This window comes from Gallus gallus, chromosome 9, assembly GCF_016699485.2.
Source record: "Gallus gallus isolate bGalGal1 chromosome 9, bGalGal1.mat.broiler.GRCg7b, whole genome shotgun sequence".
NCBI classification, from domain to species: domain Eukaryota; kingdom Metazoa; phylum Chordata; class Aves; order Galliformes; family Phasianidae; genus Gallus; species Gallus gallus.
This window is the reverse complement of record NC_052540.1, coordinates 16,807,217-16,823,217: the sequence shown is the minus strand read 5'-3', so window position 1 is coordinate 16,823,217 and position 16,001 is coordinate 16,807,217. Positions and strand designations below refer to the sequence as shown.

General features: G+C 43.6%; 1 protein-coding gene across 7 annotated transcripts in view; it reads left to right on the top strand.

Annotated features, from left to right (window-relative positions):
- The first annotated feature begins 363 nt into the window (after window positions 1-363).
- The window catches only part of FXR1 (FMR1 autosomal homolog 1), a 30,706-nt gene continuing 15,068 nt past the window's right edge, over window positions 364-16,001 (top strand). For 6 of the 7 annotated variants that reach the window (XM_015291423.4, XM_025153379.3, XM_015291422.4 and 3 more), the window contains exons 1-5: window positions 364-435; window positions 9,001-9,053; window positions 12,832-12,925; window positions 14,220-14,291; window positions 15,359-15,507. In XM_015291423.4, the coding sequence (XP_015146909.1) occupies window positions 385-435; window positions 9,001-9,053; window positions 12,832-12,925; window positions 14,220-14,291; window positions 15,359-15,507 (419 nt within the window). In that variant the 5' untranslated portion in view covers window positions 364-384. 7 annotated transcript variants of the gene reach the window in all.

Here is a 16,001-nt window from a genome sequence, read left to right as displayed (position 1 = left end):
TTTCCCCGCAGCGCTGACTGCGGCCCGCACGGCCCGAACCGCCGCTTCCGCCATTTGCGCATCGCGGCGGCCCCAGGGCGGGGCTGCGGGGCCACCTGCGGCCCGGGAAGGCGGGAGAGCCCGGCCCCCTCAGCGCGGCGCCCGGCCGCTCCCATCCCCTGGCCGCGCGCGGGGGGGAAGCGGCCGCCGCCAGACCTTCCCGCAGGGAACGCCCCGCTCCGACGGCTCCCGGCACCCCCGGCCGCGGTGTGGGCGGAGCGGCAGCGCCGCGTGGGGCGGGAGCGGCCCCGGGGGGCGGGCGGAGGGGGAGGGGAGCCCGGGCAGCGCTCCCCCCCGTGGTGACAGTTTCTAGAAGCACGTCCCGGCGTCCTTTGCGCTCGCAACATGGAGGAGCTGACGGTGGAAGTGCGCGGCTCCAATGGGGCCTTCTACAAGGTACGGGCGCGATGCGGGGCAGGAGCCGCGCGGGGCTTTGCGTGGTGCGCTGGGGGCCCGGAGGGGGGGGGCGGGGGCGGCCGTGAGCGGAGCCTCCGAGCCGGGCCGTGATGGGGGGGGGGGCGCGGGATGGGGGTGTCGGGGTGTGGCGGGGCCGTGAGGGGCTCCGCGGAGGGAAAGGCGCCGCGGGGAGGGGGGGCGCGAGCGGGAGCGCGGGTGGGGGTTCAGTGGTGCTGGGGTTGGGGGGGCGTTGGGAGGGCGGGTGGGGTTTGGGGCTGAATGGGGGGAACGGAGCCAGAAATAATGGCTTTTATAATATTTGAAATAATTCTGTAACGATTTCGGGTTTATTTATGTCATCAGAAGGCTTCCTTCGCCATCAGCCTCCCCGGAATGCCGGGATGGTACGGGATCCGTGCGCCGTGCCCTCAGCTGTGCCCGTCACTCATTCCCCTCAGCCCGGGGCAGCCGTTAACGCTCCGCTCTTTTTATGGCCAGAGCCGCTGCCTCCTTCCCGCAGCATTGTGCTCCGCAGCCGTGCGCTGAGCCGACGGCCCCGCCGGCGCGGGGCGGGACTGCGCGCGGCGCTGCTCGGGGCCGGGGGGCGGCCCTCCGTGCCTCCCATTTTCCTGCTCGCATCTGTGGATTTGGGCTGGGAGTCGTTGGGGAGCCGTACAGCGCGTGGAGGCGGCGGGCAGAGGATTGTGAGCAGCTGACTGCAGGAGTCAGGGTTTGGGTGGGTTTTTTTTTTTTTTTTTTTTTTTTTTGCAACTGGCTGTCTATTAAAAGAGACAAATAGGAGATAATCTTACAAGGCAGGAATGTAATGGGATAAGCTCTGTGCCCTTGCTAGGTGTTCCTCTTCATTCTTTTTGCCAAAATCCATAGATAATAAATTTTGCCTATGAGATACATTTTTAGGTAGGTTACAAATAAGCACGTAGAAAACCCCATCAAAATAATCTGTATTTTGAATACAGGTTGCCTAAAACGGGGTTGATTATGTTTCCTGCCCATTAGGAAACATGGAATTGGGAGACACCCTTCTTAGCTTCCCATTTGCTGCCCTATGAGCTTGGGCAAAGAACGAAGCATGAGCTGGTTCTTTCTTCTACTTCAGGGGAATGTGGGACTGATGGGAGCATTAGGAGGTGTGCTGAACTCTTGGGGCTGTGTGTACAGCATTTATTGCAATAAGCCTGCTTTAAATTCTGCAATAATGACGTCTCCTAAGTCAGTGCAAATTGTCAGGCTTGGATTAGCTCCATCATGTGTTCCATCCTCTGGAGGGTGGCTAATGAACAGAAGTTTTACTTAAAAATGTCATTATTGGCTTTCAGGTCAGCAAAATGGGGATTAGGCCCAGCTATGAAAGCCATTCACTTCTCAGGCAACGGGCAGGTTAGAGTGCTTGGGCCTCTAGTGGGGGAAGCCACAGCTCCAAACAGTCACTGTTGCGCACAAAACCCACCCCAAAACACAATAAACCAAGTAGAAAAGTGATTTTAAAATGCTGTTTTTTGAAGTGAAATCTGTGTATCTGGCTCCATTTTGTGAGTCTTAGAGTTGAGGTTGTGCCTGGGTTGTGGAACTAAGTGCTACTAGGAACTGCTGTCTGAAGTTTGGGAAGTGAAGGAGGAAGGGGTGTCAGTCTCATTCAGGTTGGTGTTGGCATTTGTAAGATTGTAAGAGGGGATAACGTTTGAAGTTTGTGCTCAGAACAGTCTGAATTTAGATTCGTTATCACAACATACCTCCTGGTAAATGACGTGAGAAGGATCCTGCTATGCCAGCAGAGATAAAGACCAAAATAATTACGTAAACAATTACATGACAGTTTTTTTTTAATTAGTTGTTAATACGATCTGCACCTTAGCTGTAGTAACAGTAGTGATTGCATCTGTTGGAGTGTTTTAATGTTTATCTAGTAGTTACTAGAGGTATGACCATGGTAGGTAAGACTGGGTTTGCTATAAACTAATAAGAAAAACGATGCTCTTTATTAAAATACATGAAAAATAAAAATGTTTTTCTTGATGTATTAGTGGAAAGTAACTGTGGTTGTGGTAGACACCAAGTCAAATTCTTTTGTTCTGTCTAAAAAGAAATAGTATGTTCTAAATTTAACCTTTTGTTCACATATCTCCAAACTGATCTCATGGTTGTTGTTTTTTTTTTCCCTTTGCTTTAAATGAATAATACAATCTAGAAAACAGAACAGCATTTCTTTGGCATTTTACCCCAAGTTCTCCAGCAGTGGACAGCAGAGTGTGTTCAGCCAATCCCTGCAGCTCAGAAGACTGCATCTATCACTATTACTCAGCTGCTGTCTCTGAGCCCCATCGGTGCCATCTTTTCTCTAAAGGAGTTGTGCTCTTGTGGAAAAGATGAGGTTTGTGTGGTGGAGCAGTTGGAGGATGGGGTGACAAACCACGCTAGTTAACAATTGCATATGCTAAAGGCATGTTGATCCTGACCTCAGTAGGGTTGATGATATCTTCTAGAGTTCTAGACTGCAGGTTGATATATTTTTCTTTGAGGTGTTAGGGCAGACTTCATTAGTTTGTTGGATTTTTTTTTTTCAGTATGAAATGACCAACCATGCATGGATTTCTTTGGGCTAAAACTGGGTTGGAGGGAGTGAAACTCGAATGCTCCCAGTCCCATCTTGGCCTGACTGCAGCGTTCTCAGGCTGATGGTTTTCTGTGTGGAGCTTGGAACTTTGTTCGTGCTGTCATAGGGAGATGTAGATCACTGACTCCCAGAATTAGGGACTGGTTGGAGGGGACATCTGGGTTTGTCTGGTCCAACCCATGCCTAAGCAGACCCACTGGATAGAGCACAGTTCTCTGCACCACATCCCAGCGGCTTTTGGAGGCCTCCACGGAGGACATTCCATAGCCTCTGGGCAGCCTGTGTCAGTGCTCCATCACCTGCCAAGGGAAAGAAGTGTTTCCTGATATTCAGGGCAACCTCTTCTATTCTGCTGTGTACCCATTGCCCTGTGTTCTGTCAGCTGTGAAGTGTACATTGGCAGGAATGGAATGAAAATTTTGTCTATATGCAAATGAGAGCCATGGTTCCACTTCTTGTGCGTTTGGATATCTGCTTGAAATAAAACGACACCAAAGTCCATAAGCTGAGATAGCTTATTGCACATGGAGCCTTTTGGTGACATCTGAATAGCTGAAGATTCATTGCTTTCATTGCTGTAGGGATTTCCACCTACTAAAGAACAAAGTCCTGTACGTGGCATGCCCTAGTAGTCTTCTCATCCTGCAGTAGTAAGCTGCATTGAAATAAAAATGACAAAAATGGGAAGTAGGCTTTGACTCTTCACCTTCAGTTGTCAGGTTCTAAAGCACATCCTTGGTGCCCGTGGTAGGAGGTGTGGTTTTGGTAATAGGCCTGGCTGTAGCTCTGGGAGCAGGAGCTGAGCTAGGCTTTCAGATACAGAGCAGCCAAAGTGTTGCTGCAGGAGGAAATGGTGGAAGAAGTGCATGGTATTTCTCGATGTGTACAATGTCAAAGCACAGTGTGCAGCTCTGTGCAAAAACATACTTACATATCAATAAAAATATAATGGTGTTTTGAAGTTTTAATGAGTAGCTTCGAAAACTTCTCCATGAGATGTTCTGTTTGTTTTTTAGCTTGACAGTAAAATAGGAAACTGTCATTAAGAGGCTTACGCGGGTGTTGGTGCCCAGTTAGTACACCAGGAAGCAGTACAGTAAGTGGAATGAGGGTTGTTTTATTTTTGTAAAGGTTTCAGCTGTCTCCTGATGGAGAGCATTTACTTATTAAATCTTGCCTTACTGAATGGGAAATCTCAGACATCTTAAGGTTGTTACGGATCTTGGAACTTGTGTAGACTGGTGCACGAACTGTCTCTGGTCATTGCCATTGACGAGTCACTGTCTTGACTCTCTTAGGCTGGTAAAAGGCAGACACTGCAGGCAGTGATTATTGATTTCTCACGTACACAGTGAGCGGAGGGCATCTTTCAGAAGTTTTGCCCTTTGGGAATATGCACATGAAGAAAGCGGCATAAATAACGTGAGTCATTTAGGCTTCATTCATAAGCCTAAACCAGGAGATTCAGTGCTGAGGTTCTTGTGTGACTCATGAGGACTCTTGAATTTACACATGATAATAATGGCTGTGAATGGAGATAAGTAGTAATGTCATAAATAAAACTGGTTGTTAGAATTGAAATAGAAATTGAACATTATTTCCTACCTGATGCCCGCTCGTAATGCGTGGCCTGCCGTCTGTCAGCCCGCCCTGTAGCAGGTGCAGCTGGGCATTTCCAGTGGAAAGAACACTTGGAAGTTCAAACCACTGAGCAGAGCACCCTGATTGTTTACAAGCTTCCTGTGTTTGATTTGTTATTTCTGCATGGGGGTCAGGATGGAGAAGTAATAATTAAGAAGGAGGTTTTGTATTTGTTACGTGAGACAGAGGTGTATAACTGTTGGTTTAAAATACTAACAGTCCTTGGTTCTGACAGGAGTGAAAGGACTGGTAATTGGATATAGGCTTCTTGACCTTTATGTCGGTGATTCAGGAGCCGTCCGCAGTACGAGATGCCAAAGTGTTCACTGTTGGAGATGTGCTCAGCAGTGCCCGGTGCTCCCCGTGCAGCTCTTGGTGTGGTGGATGTGGCTCAGAAGCAGCACAGTGTCTGTCCCAGGAAGGGATGCCTGGAGCCTCACTGGCAGCACCTTCATTTTAGGTTGGACTGCTGTGCTTGGGGTCAGCTGGTCTGAAAGTGGGCTGAAGAGGGATCTCAGATTGGATCTGGCTGTTAGATGAATTTTGTGACTTTGTGTAGAACTGGATGTAAAAAACAAATATGGGTGTGTGTGTGTCCACACAAGCACAGTTCACTGTAAGGGCACTTCAGTAAGTCTTGATCCGTTTATGTCATAAGCAGATCCTAATCCTAAATCCGTGAGCAGAGCCCAGGTAAAAGGGGAAGACGCTGTGTGTGCTGCTTGTGGTGAGGTGAGGAAGTCCCAGCTGCGGTGGTTTTGGTGGCAGGTGGTCTCTTTTTAGTATCCTGCCCTTCTGCTCATGTTTGGTACAGTATGGCCTCATGTTAACTTTGCTGGGTCTCAGATCCCAAATGCAGCTGGCAAGCACTGGCCGTGCCAGCTCTCAGCTTACAGGTGCTGGGAGTTGGTTCCTGCCCAGTGAGTGGCAGAGACAGGTCTGCATGGAGCACCACGAGCTGCACACCATTAATAGTGTAGTACAGTAGAGTCCCTGCTGCCTCGTGAGCAGCTCTCAGCACATACATGGGCTTCCAGAGATACGGCACTGAGTGACTGACACGAAGATCTGGATGGGCCAAAGCTGAGGTCTGGCAAGGTGAAGTCACACATTAATTTTTCTTCTCTTCTCCATCAACGACTTCGTATGTGGTGTAATGCACATGTGGAAATGTTACATGTGAGGTGGTTGCTCATGCAACAGCATTATTGCTTTTGTGCCAATATATTTGTTGGTGGTGCGTGGTCTCCTGTTGGCTTGCTGTGTCTCATCACCTGTATGGAAAAACTCTTTGAATTTAGATATTGGCTTTGTCCATCTGTAGCCATGGCTGCTAAACTAAATGCCTCTGACAGCAGCCTGTTGGGTTGAAGAAAAGCGAAGGCATGTAATCATCGAACCGAGCAAGAAATGGTTCTGATGCAGTTTAAGACATGAGGAATGCAAAGTTAGAATACACATCTGTGTATGTAGGTTACCTCACTGATAGAGAGCTCCTTTGAAAATCCTGTTTGAAAACCATTTGGGGAAGAAAAAAACACCTTAATGTTCATCAAACTCCATCTGAAGAGACCCTTATAAATGTGTACTATTTAATGGGACTTCTAATGTAAAAAGTAAATCTGCTTTATTCAAAATATCTTAATTTCTCAAGTTTTGAGCAGAACTGTGAAGTGTTTTTTGAAAGAGCTGACGATCATCTCCAGGCCATTGGAATACTTCTTTAAAAAATTGCAGTAAATCTCACAGCGATGTGCATGAAATCTTTCTGGTTTTATCTCGGAGTTGCAGGTGATGGCTGATAATGCTCATAGGAGAGGCCGGGGCTGTAGGTAGGAAAACAGAGAGGACTTCTTACTCTTCACAGACGATTTCATATTTTGGACACGTTGCTTGGTGATAATGGCCAAGTAATTTCTTATACAACAGTTTAAAACCTATATGAATTGTGATTCTTACTGGCGCTGTTGCGCTCTCTGCCTCCCACTGCTGCACTTCTGTTGCTGTAGGTGTGCATTCCTCCCCCAGTAGAAAAGAAGCTGGCTATAAGAGGAAGAATTAAACCTTGGGATTTCTGAAAAGCATGATATTCCTTCACTGTTCATCTTTTATTCGTACAACTGGACTCTGATCAGACCCTTTTCAGGTTTCACAATAATATAATAATTTAGATACAGTTGTATTTAATGTTTTATTTGTCCTTTGTGACCTGAAGTGAATACCTGATAAATGTTAGCTTATCTCTTCTGAAGCATTTCTCATGTGAGTGCTGTGGAGTAGAAGAGTGAGAGCGTGCCAACTGGGCATGTTGCTCTGATAGTTTATAGCAAACAATGCATACGTGCCCTCGTGTGGGACTGCGTGGTGCTCCTGTGTGGCACCTCAAATGCAGCTGCTTTGTGCCAAGGAGCTCCTGAAACTCACGTGGTGACAATGTAGATAAAAGGCTGCCCGTAGTAAGGGTTTAAATCTGCGGTAGATACTGCTTGCTGCCAGTAAGTTGGCATTCCAGCAGTGCTGGGCCATGTAAACCTGGTTTGTGCTGATGTGATGAGTGATTTTTCTTGCATATTTTTAATAGAATCTGGATGACTTGTTGTAGAAGAATATTAATTATTTCCTGTGTTTTGTGTAGCAGCAACTTATCCCCACGCAGGTAAATAAAACATAACTTTTCTGGTTATTTAGGGATGTTGTTAGCTAACAGATGGTTCAACCAGTAACATGTTGTATGCCCTTTGCGTTCTTTGCCTCATGAAGCAGACATGGCTTCAGTCTTCCTGTACAGGAACTGGAAATCCCTGTGTACACGCGTGCTTCACTGCCAACTGCCTCAGTTGCTTCCGTCTCAAAGGGCTTTGCCTTCCTTGCCTGGCAGCGGCAGGGTGGCCTCTAAAAGGGTTTATTTCATTAGGAGCGCACTAGGTGGTTGAGCAAGGTGACTTTGGCTTCTGGTGGCCTGGTGTGTTCAGGATTACCCGGCTGTTTGTGCTACAACCAGTTCCTTGCACTGCTGGCAGGTGTCTGGTGAGCATCGCTTAGGGAGCGGGCACTCAGGTTTCAAGTGAACGCTGCCCTTTGCCGGTGTTGCACAAGTACAGGTTTGGGTCCAAGGAGGTTCATTCCTATGGCCCTTTGCAGCCAGCTGTCACTGCAGGCTCGTGCAGTGTCTGTCAGGCACAGGGAGCCCATGTTGAGGTGCCTTTTGCTGAGCAGACACGTGACGCCTCTGTGGGTGCCGTACTCCTCGCACAGCTGACACTGTTCTTCCCCCTCCTCAGCTGGCAGTTTGCAAAGGGAATGTAATCCATTCCAGCAGGTTCCCTGGAGCCTTTCTTGAGGAACTTATGGAACTGTCTTCTCATCTGAAACTGCAAATTCCTTCTTGATCTGTGCTTGGGCTCATACCAGGCTATAACAAACACAGCAGTCATTAGAAAACATTTTCTTATTTTGTTATTTTTTGTCATCTTTGTCTTGTGCTTTTCTTGTGTTCCCTTGTGTTTGCAGTGTGCCTTCCTCTCTTGACTACGAGATGTGGGGCCTTAATTTCTGCATGGATTTCGGAGTATAACTCTTTCCTTCAGGTTGTTCTTTGTCTTCAGGTTTTTGACATAATCAGTGCACCGCTAAAAAGCCCTTCATTTTTCAAAGGGAAGAAAAATGGGATTTTGCTGCAGTTGTTCCCGAGATCATAAAAATGTCACACAAAATGACTTGAAACATCCTATTATCTTTGCTCTTCTGTGAGTGCTGTGGGTATTGGGCTCCCAGTCCTGTATTTGAAGGATGGCATAGTTAAGTAGCCATATAGCAGCGTTTATTGCCAAATGTTATCCATCCTTCAGGTTGTGCTTCTCTCAAGGACAGTTGTTTGGGATTCTTTGTTTGTTTGTTTGAGAAGAACACCTGAAAAAGCAAATGGTGCTGCTCACAGCTGTTGGACATTATTTTGAGTTGGACTCCTTGCCCTGGGACTGCAGCTTTCTCGTTCTGCTCATGTAAAGTAGTTGTGTTTGCCTGTAAAGAAAATGAGAAACTGTGAAAGCAGTATTTCGGTTGTAAATGTCTGTATGAAAAGGTACTTCAAACAGTTCACGTGCAATGTATTTCTTAGAGCAGTCCACTGAGAACGTGAGTGGTCTCATCCATACAGTGGGGTTGTCTGGGAGCTTTCCTACATTCAGATCATAACAGCAGTGGTGTTCTCGGGTGGTTTCAGGCTGTGTTGAAGTTGCTGCCTAGTTGTGATTCCATATGTCTTACAAGAAATTTTTTTTTTGTTTTAGGGATTTATCAAAGATGTTCATGAGGATTCACTCACTGTTGTGTTTGAAAACAAGTAAGTATTTTGTCTTGAAAATCATTTCTGTGTTTTTTTGTTTGTTTTGACACGAAGGGGAAGTAGACTTAATTAGAAAGGTAGTTCTAGAAATACAGGTTCTCTGTTGGATTCCGTTTCCATGAACCGATTCCTTAAATAGCTGTGCTATCAGAAGTCACAAAGTCAATTAGGCTCTCCTTGACTTTTTATTTTGATATTTTAGCAGTGCCTGCGGATGCAGTGGACAGATTTAATTAGAAAGCAGTGGCAGCTGTCTGATATTCTTATACCTACAGCAAAGAAAGATGGAAAGTGCTTGAGTAGCTCTGTTTCCTGAGCAGTTCTTTTTGTGTCTCATCTGGGGAATGTGATCAGCATCATCAACCAGAAAAAATGATACAAATATCCCGACAGATTGCCTTTTTTTAACTAGTGCAGAATATACATGCATAAAAAATCAACATCCGGAAATGTGTCAGCTTTTGATGTGCAAATGGTTACTGAGCTGCCAGCACCAAACTGCAGGTTCATCGGTCAGCCTTTCTTGAAGGAAGATGAGAGAGTAAGAAGCATAACAGTGGGAAGCTTGCATGTGTGTACACACAATATTGTATGAATGGTTTATGTAATCCTGGGATGTGTGTATGTGTATGTATGTATAATGCATGCATGAAAAAAATCCTGCAGAGGAAAAGATAATCCTGTTTTCTTTACTCTGCAAATCCAGTCTTTCTTTCTAACCTGTTTTTTAGCCCTTCTTCTATAAAAATCGGTTAGAAGATGAAGTGGCAGCCATAGCTAAGACTTCCTGGGGTGGTTATGGAAGCTCTTTGTGTCTCTTTGGTTTTCATATCACCCCACTTCTCTTCTATCCTCACTGTCCCCCGAAGAACCCCACAAATCTGCTTCTTCATCCTTGTCTTGTTGATCTTCAATTTCATATTCAACATTCATGTTACTTTTCTGTAAGAGTAGGTGTTCTTTGCCTTCAAGGCACATGCTTTCACACCACGAGCCAAGTGAGCTAAAGGAAGTGCCTGTGGTTCACAGCAGGTGTTTAATTATTGGCAAACACGTTTCTGCTGGTTTATATCCATGTCATCAATGTGTTTTGCTGAATGTGTGGCAGCAGCAGCTTCGTTCTGAAAAGGGTGAGCTACAACATATGTTGAGTGCTTTGTTGACCAAAAATAGACCTTATCAGGAAGTATGCGTACTACTCTAGTTGTGCCATGATGCAAGTCTGATAAGTTATTACCCTTTTTATTGAGTTAAATTCATAAGGGCTTTAATCGAATTGAAATTGGCAGGAGAGCACCATCCAGAATGCATTCTTCTGTTGTGATAGTGATCAGCACTTAGCAAAGTAAGTGAGTCTGCTAATGGCATTCAGTTTACATTTTCTGCTGTTGTTTACCAGTCCTTATCTATAGCTATTACAAGGTTCCCAAAGTTGGTGAACTAGCACCAACTGCCAGTGATGATTTTGTGGCCATAGCAATAATTAATCTCTGGGCAGATAGCAAGTCCATTAGGAGACGTTTTGGGGAAGAAATGAGGCAGAGCATGAACACAGAATCATCAGGAGCTGGGAGCCTTTGTTGCAGCTTACAGGTGAGGCTTTGAGGTGCAATTCCTTGTAGGTCCATTAGGATTTGAAACAGCCATATCAGAAGACTTCTGTATAGTAAGAAACACCTCAGGTTTTTTTTTTTAGTTTTTACCACATATTTGTGATAGTCATTCTGACCAGTAGGCGTCACATGCCTCATTCTCTTAGGTAATTTGTAACAAATCACAAGTACTTTTCTTAAATAGCTGTTGTTGACATTTTGCTGGTGAGATGCTCCAATTTTGGACTTCCTGTCATCAGAACTTCAAGTCATATTCTCAAAACTGAGCCTTCTGTGTACATTTCTCCCTGTTTTTTTCAAAAAATATTACAATACCTTACAGCTGAAATGGGTGAGTCTTTACTGAACTGTCTCCTTACAGTAGATGGAGATCCTCCAGAAATGGAAGCAAAGCTAGACTACTACATACAGTTCTAAGATTTTCTTGGAGCGGCAAGGTCTCTTCAACTGTTGCATCTCACTGTGGGCAGTCTGTAACTTTCTGTAAGCTCCCACTTGCTGGATTCATAACCTGCACTGCACAGTTGAAATTCTCAGGAGAGCTTTAAGCAGCTCAGTTGTTTACAGCAATTTGTAACCTGTTGTTCAGTTACGATCATTGTGTTCATACTGCTTCCAAATTGAACTTTTATATAGCTTGTAATCAAGGGAATGCATTTTGTTCTCAACTATTACTATTTGCCTTTGCATCTGTGAGAGTGATAACTTCATGAATGGAGTAAAAAGGCAATACACAGATCCTGAGGTTAGTGACCACTACAGTTACAAGCATCATTAAATCACAAGTGATTTTTTCCAACCTCCTCTACTATTTTTCAGAGGTAAAATGAGATTTAAACGATGCTTCGTGACAAAAATACTTTCCAACTTCAACAAAAGCTATCCATAATGTTCCTTGTGTTATTGTTGGTGGTGGTTTTTCGAAGTTAGCCTGTAGTTAGAAGAAAAATGAACTGTACAGCCATGGCTAGAGCAAAACTGCAATAACCCTTTCTGTTACGTGTTGGTCCTGGGTTCTGTCTGTACCTGATGTGGTCTTGAGGATGTCCATAAATGATAGATGTTGGAATACTTGGACAGATAGCACGTCCAAGTCCCTTGGATGTGGTAAGGTTTTCTTCTTCTTGTTATTTTTGGTGATGGCGTTGGCTTTATTTTAATCTATCTTCAGTTGGCATTTTGAGTAAAAGAACAAGAAACAGCTTCATGGCTTCCTGTGAGATTTATGGAGAAGAAAGGAATTATAAAGGAGTACAGAGGGTATCAGTTACTCTACAAGTCTTCATATAATGCACCTGAAATATACAGTTCTACAAGTAAGAAGCCTTGCAGAACTAGCTACAGAAAAATAAATAGCCTGCATGCTTAAAAATTGACAGTAAGCAGTTATAATGCTGAGTGCCAGTGAAGTTGCCATTGTTAAAATGCTGAAGAAATGGACAAACCCCAAAGTGGACCACAAGGATGAATTTGCACGTTACCAAGGCTTTCATTGAGCAGTACAGAGTTTGATATGTCATCTGATCTTCCTTGTGGAGGGTTAATAAAATCAGTTCAGTGGAATCAGTCCATTAACTTTCTTTTGAAGTTACCTGAAGAAGTGTTCTGTTAGTAAATATCTTCCCAGCTATGTTTTTGTATTGACAGGGTTGCTTTGATAGTTTGCTTTCTAGGAATGAAGAAGCAGACTTGATTATATGAAATGAGTGAGAGTTAACTAAACTCAGAGTTCTAGGGTCGGTCTTGGGACAGGTGCTCTTCAACATCTTCATCAATAACAGAGACAGTGGCATCGACAGGGGCAACAGCTGTTTATGAGGGTGGACAGTGAGAGGACAAGGGGGAATGGTTTTAAACTGAGACAGGGGAGGTTTAGGTTAGATATTAGGAGGAAGTTTTTCACACAGAGGGTGATGTTGCACTGGAACAGGTTGCCCAAGGAGGTTGTGGATGCCCCATCCCTGAAGGCATTCAAGGCCAGGCTGGATGTGGCTCTGGGCAGTCTGGTCTGGTGGTTGGCGACCCTGCACGTAGTAGGGGGGTTGAAACTGGATGATGATTGTGGTCCTTTTCAACCCAGGCCGTTCTATGATTCTAAAAATGAAGACCTTAAGAAATCAACAGATTCTGGAATTAATGTGTAATGTCTCTTCAACTTTCAGTTGGCAGCCGGAGCGCCAGGTACCCTTTAATGAAGTCAGATTACCTCCACCTCCTGATATCAAGAAAGAAATTGGTGAAGGAGATGAAGTGGAGGTGAGTTAATCCAGATGTTTGCTAATGAGCTGTTTTGTTACATAACTGATTGTCTCTTTGCGACCATGGTGATTGTAAGTAGATTAGTGGAGAATGAAAATGGAGCGTGTCTCTAGTAATGGATTTATTAAGCTGGTAAATAAAAAAACGTTTTACTTTTCTCTTAGCACTTTGAAAAACAGCAGATTTTGCTTCCAGAGAAACTGTCTGAAATTACAGGGTCTTTTTGTCTCTGAAGATTACCAATGGAACTCGATAATCATCTAAAATTTGTAACAAAGCTCAGTATTTTAAGAGAGAAAAACCAAACTTGCTATTCTCAGTTCTCATGAAAACTGCTGGAAATTTTTTGTTGTGAAAGTTCAACAAAGATGTTCCAGTAACTTGGGCTTCAGTCTGGGTGAAATATCTAGGATGAGAATATCTTGAAGGAAATAGTGTGAATTAGCTGTTTGACAGAGAAGCAGTATTAGCTAGAAATCACACATTAAACTGGGAAGTCATAAGGTGTGTGTTGTGTCCCTGGTGTGTCGTAGTGATTTCAGTGATTCCCAGAGTTAAACATCTTGCTTATCATTGAAGTCACAGTGTCTTTAGGATGCTGTTACAGTTCCAGGTGAATGAAGTGATGCATGTATGTGCTCGGTTTTTCTGTTGTTATTTGAAATACATGGAATACTTTGGCTTTGTTAGAGGTTAAACTTAAGGCATTTTTTACCTCACGTTTCTTCAGTTAACTTAAATTTCTTGTTTAGTCTGCATACAAATAATTAGAAGACCAGGAAAAACAGAGAACTTCAGATATTACTGGTTCTGTATTTGATGTTCTATTGTTAGTCGTGTTTTGTTAAATACAAAATACATAATGGTATGTGATGCAGTCCTAAGTTTATCAAACAAGCCAAAGGCGAAAGTAGAACCTTAATTTTGGAGTTTCTTCCGTATAGGAAACTTTGGTATTAAGACAGTCTTCAAATTTAGTGAGGAATCGCCACTGACTATATGTTTTCTCAAGGTTTTATCTCCCTCTAACTATTTCTGTTGTATAGTCAGTGAATAGAAAGGAAATCTGTCTGTAATCCTTGCAGGGCAATGTAATGAAAACTTGTGCAAGGAGCACATAATAATAATAATAATGACAAAAAATATTTCTGAGTAGAATACTGTTCCATTGTAATGAGAACTAGAGAAGTTGAGATGCTCTTTCCTGATCGTAAATGTAGGCAACTCAGTTATGTCTCTGTGTGCTTTAAATATTGTTTTTTTGTTTGTGTTTAACTGCTTTCGTTTTCAGGTTTATTCTAGAGCAAATGATCAAGAGCCTTGTGGCTGGTGGCTGGCAAAAGTTCGAATGATGAAAGGAGAGGTAAACTCCTTACTGCTGCTTTCATGCTGGTTTGTTAGATACAGTAAATACAAAAGTTCTTTGTGATGCAAACAGATGAATAAACCACCAGTACAAAAATATGGCAGAACAGATTTTTAAGCTGACATCACTTTGGAATGACCCACACTGTGTTTACACAACTGGGAGTGTGTTTTTATAGCTGAGCAGCACATTGTGTTTATTAGTAATTAAAGTGCACAGAGGACTGTATACATGCATGCAGCATATAGCTTCCAAAAATCCTACTTTGTGAATTGAAGTTGGCTCTAAGAAATAATAAAGCAGTATGCTTTATTTGTGGTTATGGTTACTGTTTAGACTACAAATCTAATTCTGGTAGTTAAGCACTCTGTATATACAAATGTGTGTTGGTGATGGTTCTGTTTGTACATACATTTCAGTTGAGTGTAGTGGGAAAAACAGTTGTTCAGTTGGTTTGTTTTTGCATATGCAGAGCTTGTGTTTTACTGTTGGCTTTTGTGGTTGTACCTGCAAAATAATCTGTAGATTGGGACAAGTGTATTTTTCACTTCAGCTGATTGAAATGACAGTGTTCTTCATCTGGAGCTAACTTGAGTTCTTGTATGCCATAGAAATTTGGGTTTTTACTGTCTGGTACTTTGCTACATTGGTTGGTTAGAAACTTTGACTTTTAAATTGTAAGAAACAACATTCTTAATCTGTATGGTGTCATTTAAGTAGTGACAGATGTAAAGTTCTACCAAATTCTTAATTATCTGCTATTTTTGATAGGGAAAAAAGATTTTTTTCATCCTTAGAAGGCTGCTACCTCTACACCATTGTCAGATCAGTGACTTATAAAAGTGGTGTGCCAAATTTAAAACTTAAAACATGAAGGCAGCGTGTGGAAAGGCACGTCTTGGCATCAGTGATGTGCTCCTTCATGGAGTCTGTCTTCTTTTTGGACAGAATCAGATGTTTGGGGGGAATCTTGGCCTGTGTGTTTGTGCTTTTATTTGATTGGTTAGTGTGTATTTGTGGTTGCTAACTGAAGTTACCATTTGGAAAAACAAATCCTCCCGTAGTTTTACGTCATTGAGTATGCTGCTTGTGATGCCACCTACAACGAAATCGTGACTTACGAAAGGCTCCGACCTGTGAATCAAAACAAAACTGTCAAAAAGAACACATTTTTCAAGTGCACAGTGGACGTTCCTGAAGATCTGAGAGATGCGTGAGTAGTTCTGCATATTTTAATAATAAGGCAATTCATGTAATGAACAGTATTTGAGAATGTGGGGGGGGAGGGGGTGTATTTCTGAGGGTCATGTACAGCTCCATTAGGGATCAGAAGGGTGGCTGTGGCTGCTGTAGCTGAGTTAGAATCTACTGGCTGGGGTCTTTGCTGAGGGTTTGGGCTGGGAACAGAAAGCAGATGCTCAGCTGGGATCTTAAAGTCTTGCTGCAGGCTTATGTAGCTGATAAACTCACAGCATGTCTCTGGTTCTGAGAGATGCCTCATAGCGGTGGTGGTACAGCCCAGGGTGAAATAAGCTCTGGAAGCATGGAAAGACAGAATTTTCCTATTTCTGAACGTTCTTCACTATAAACTAGTGAAACATTCTGGGATCTGGTCGTATTATTACATGGGCAAGTAGTGATTGGACAAGGGGAAATGCTTTTAGACTAAAAGATGGGAGATTTAGATTAGGTGCTGGGAGGAAATTC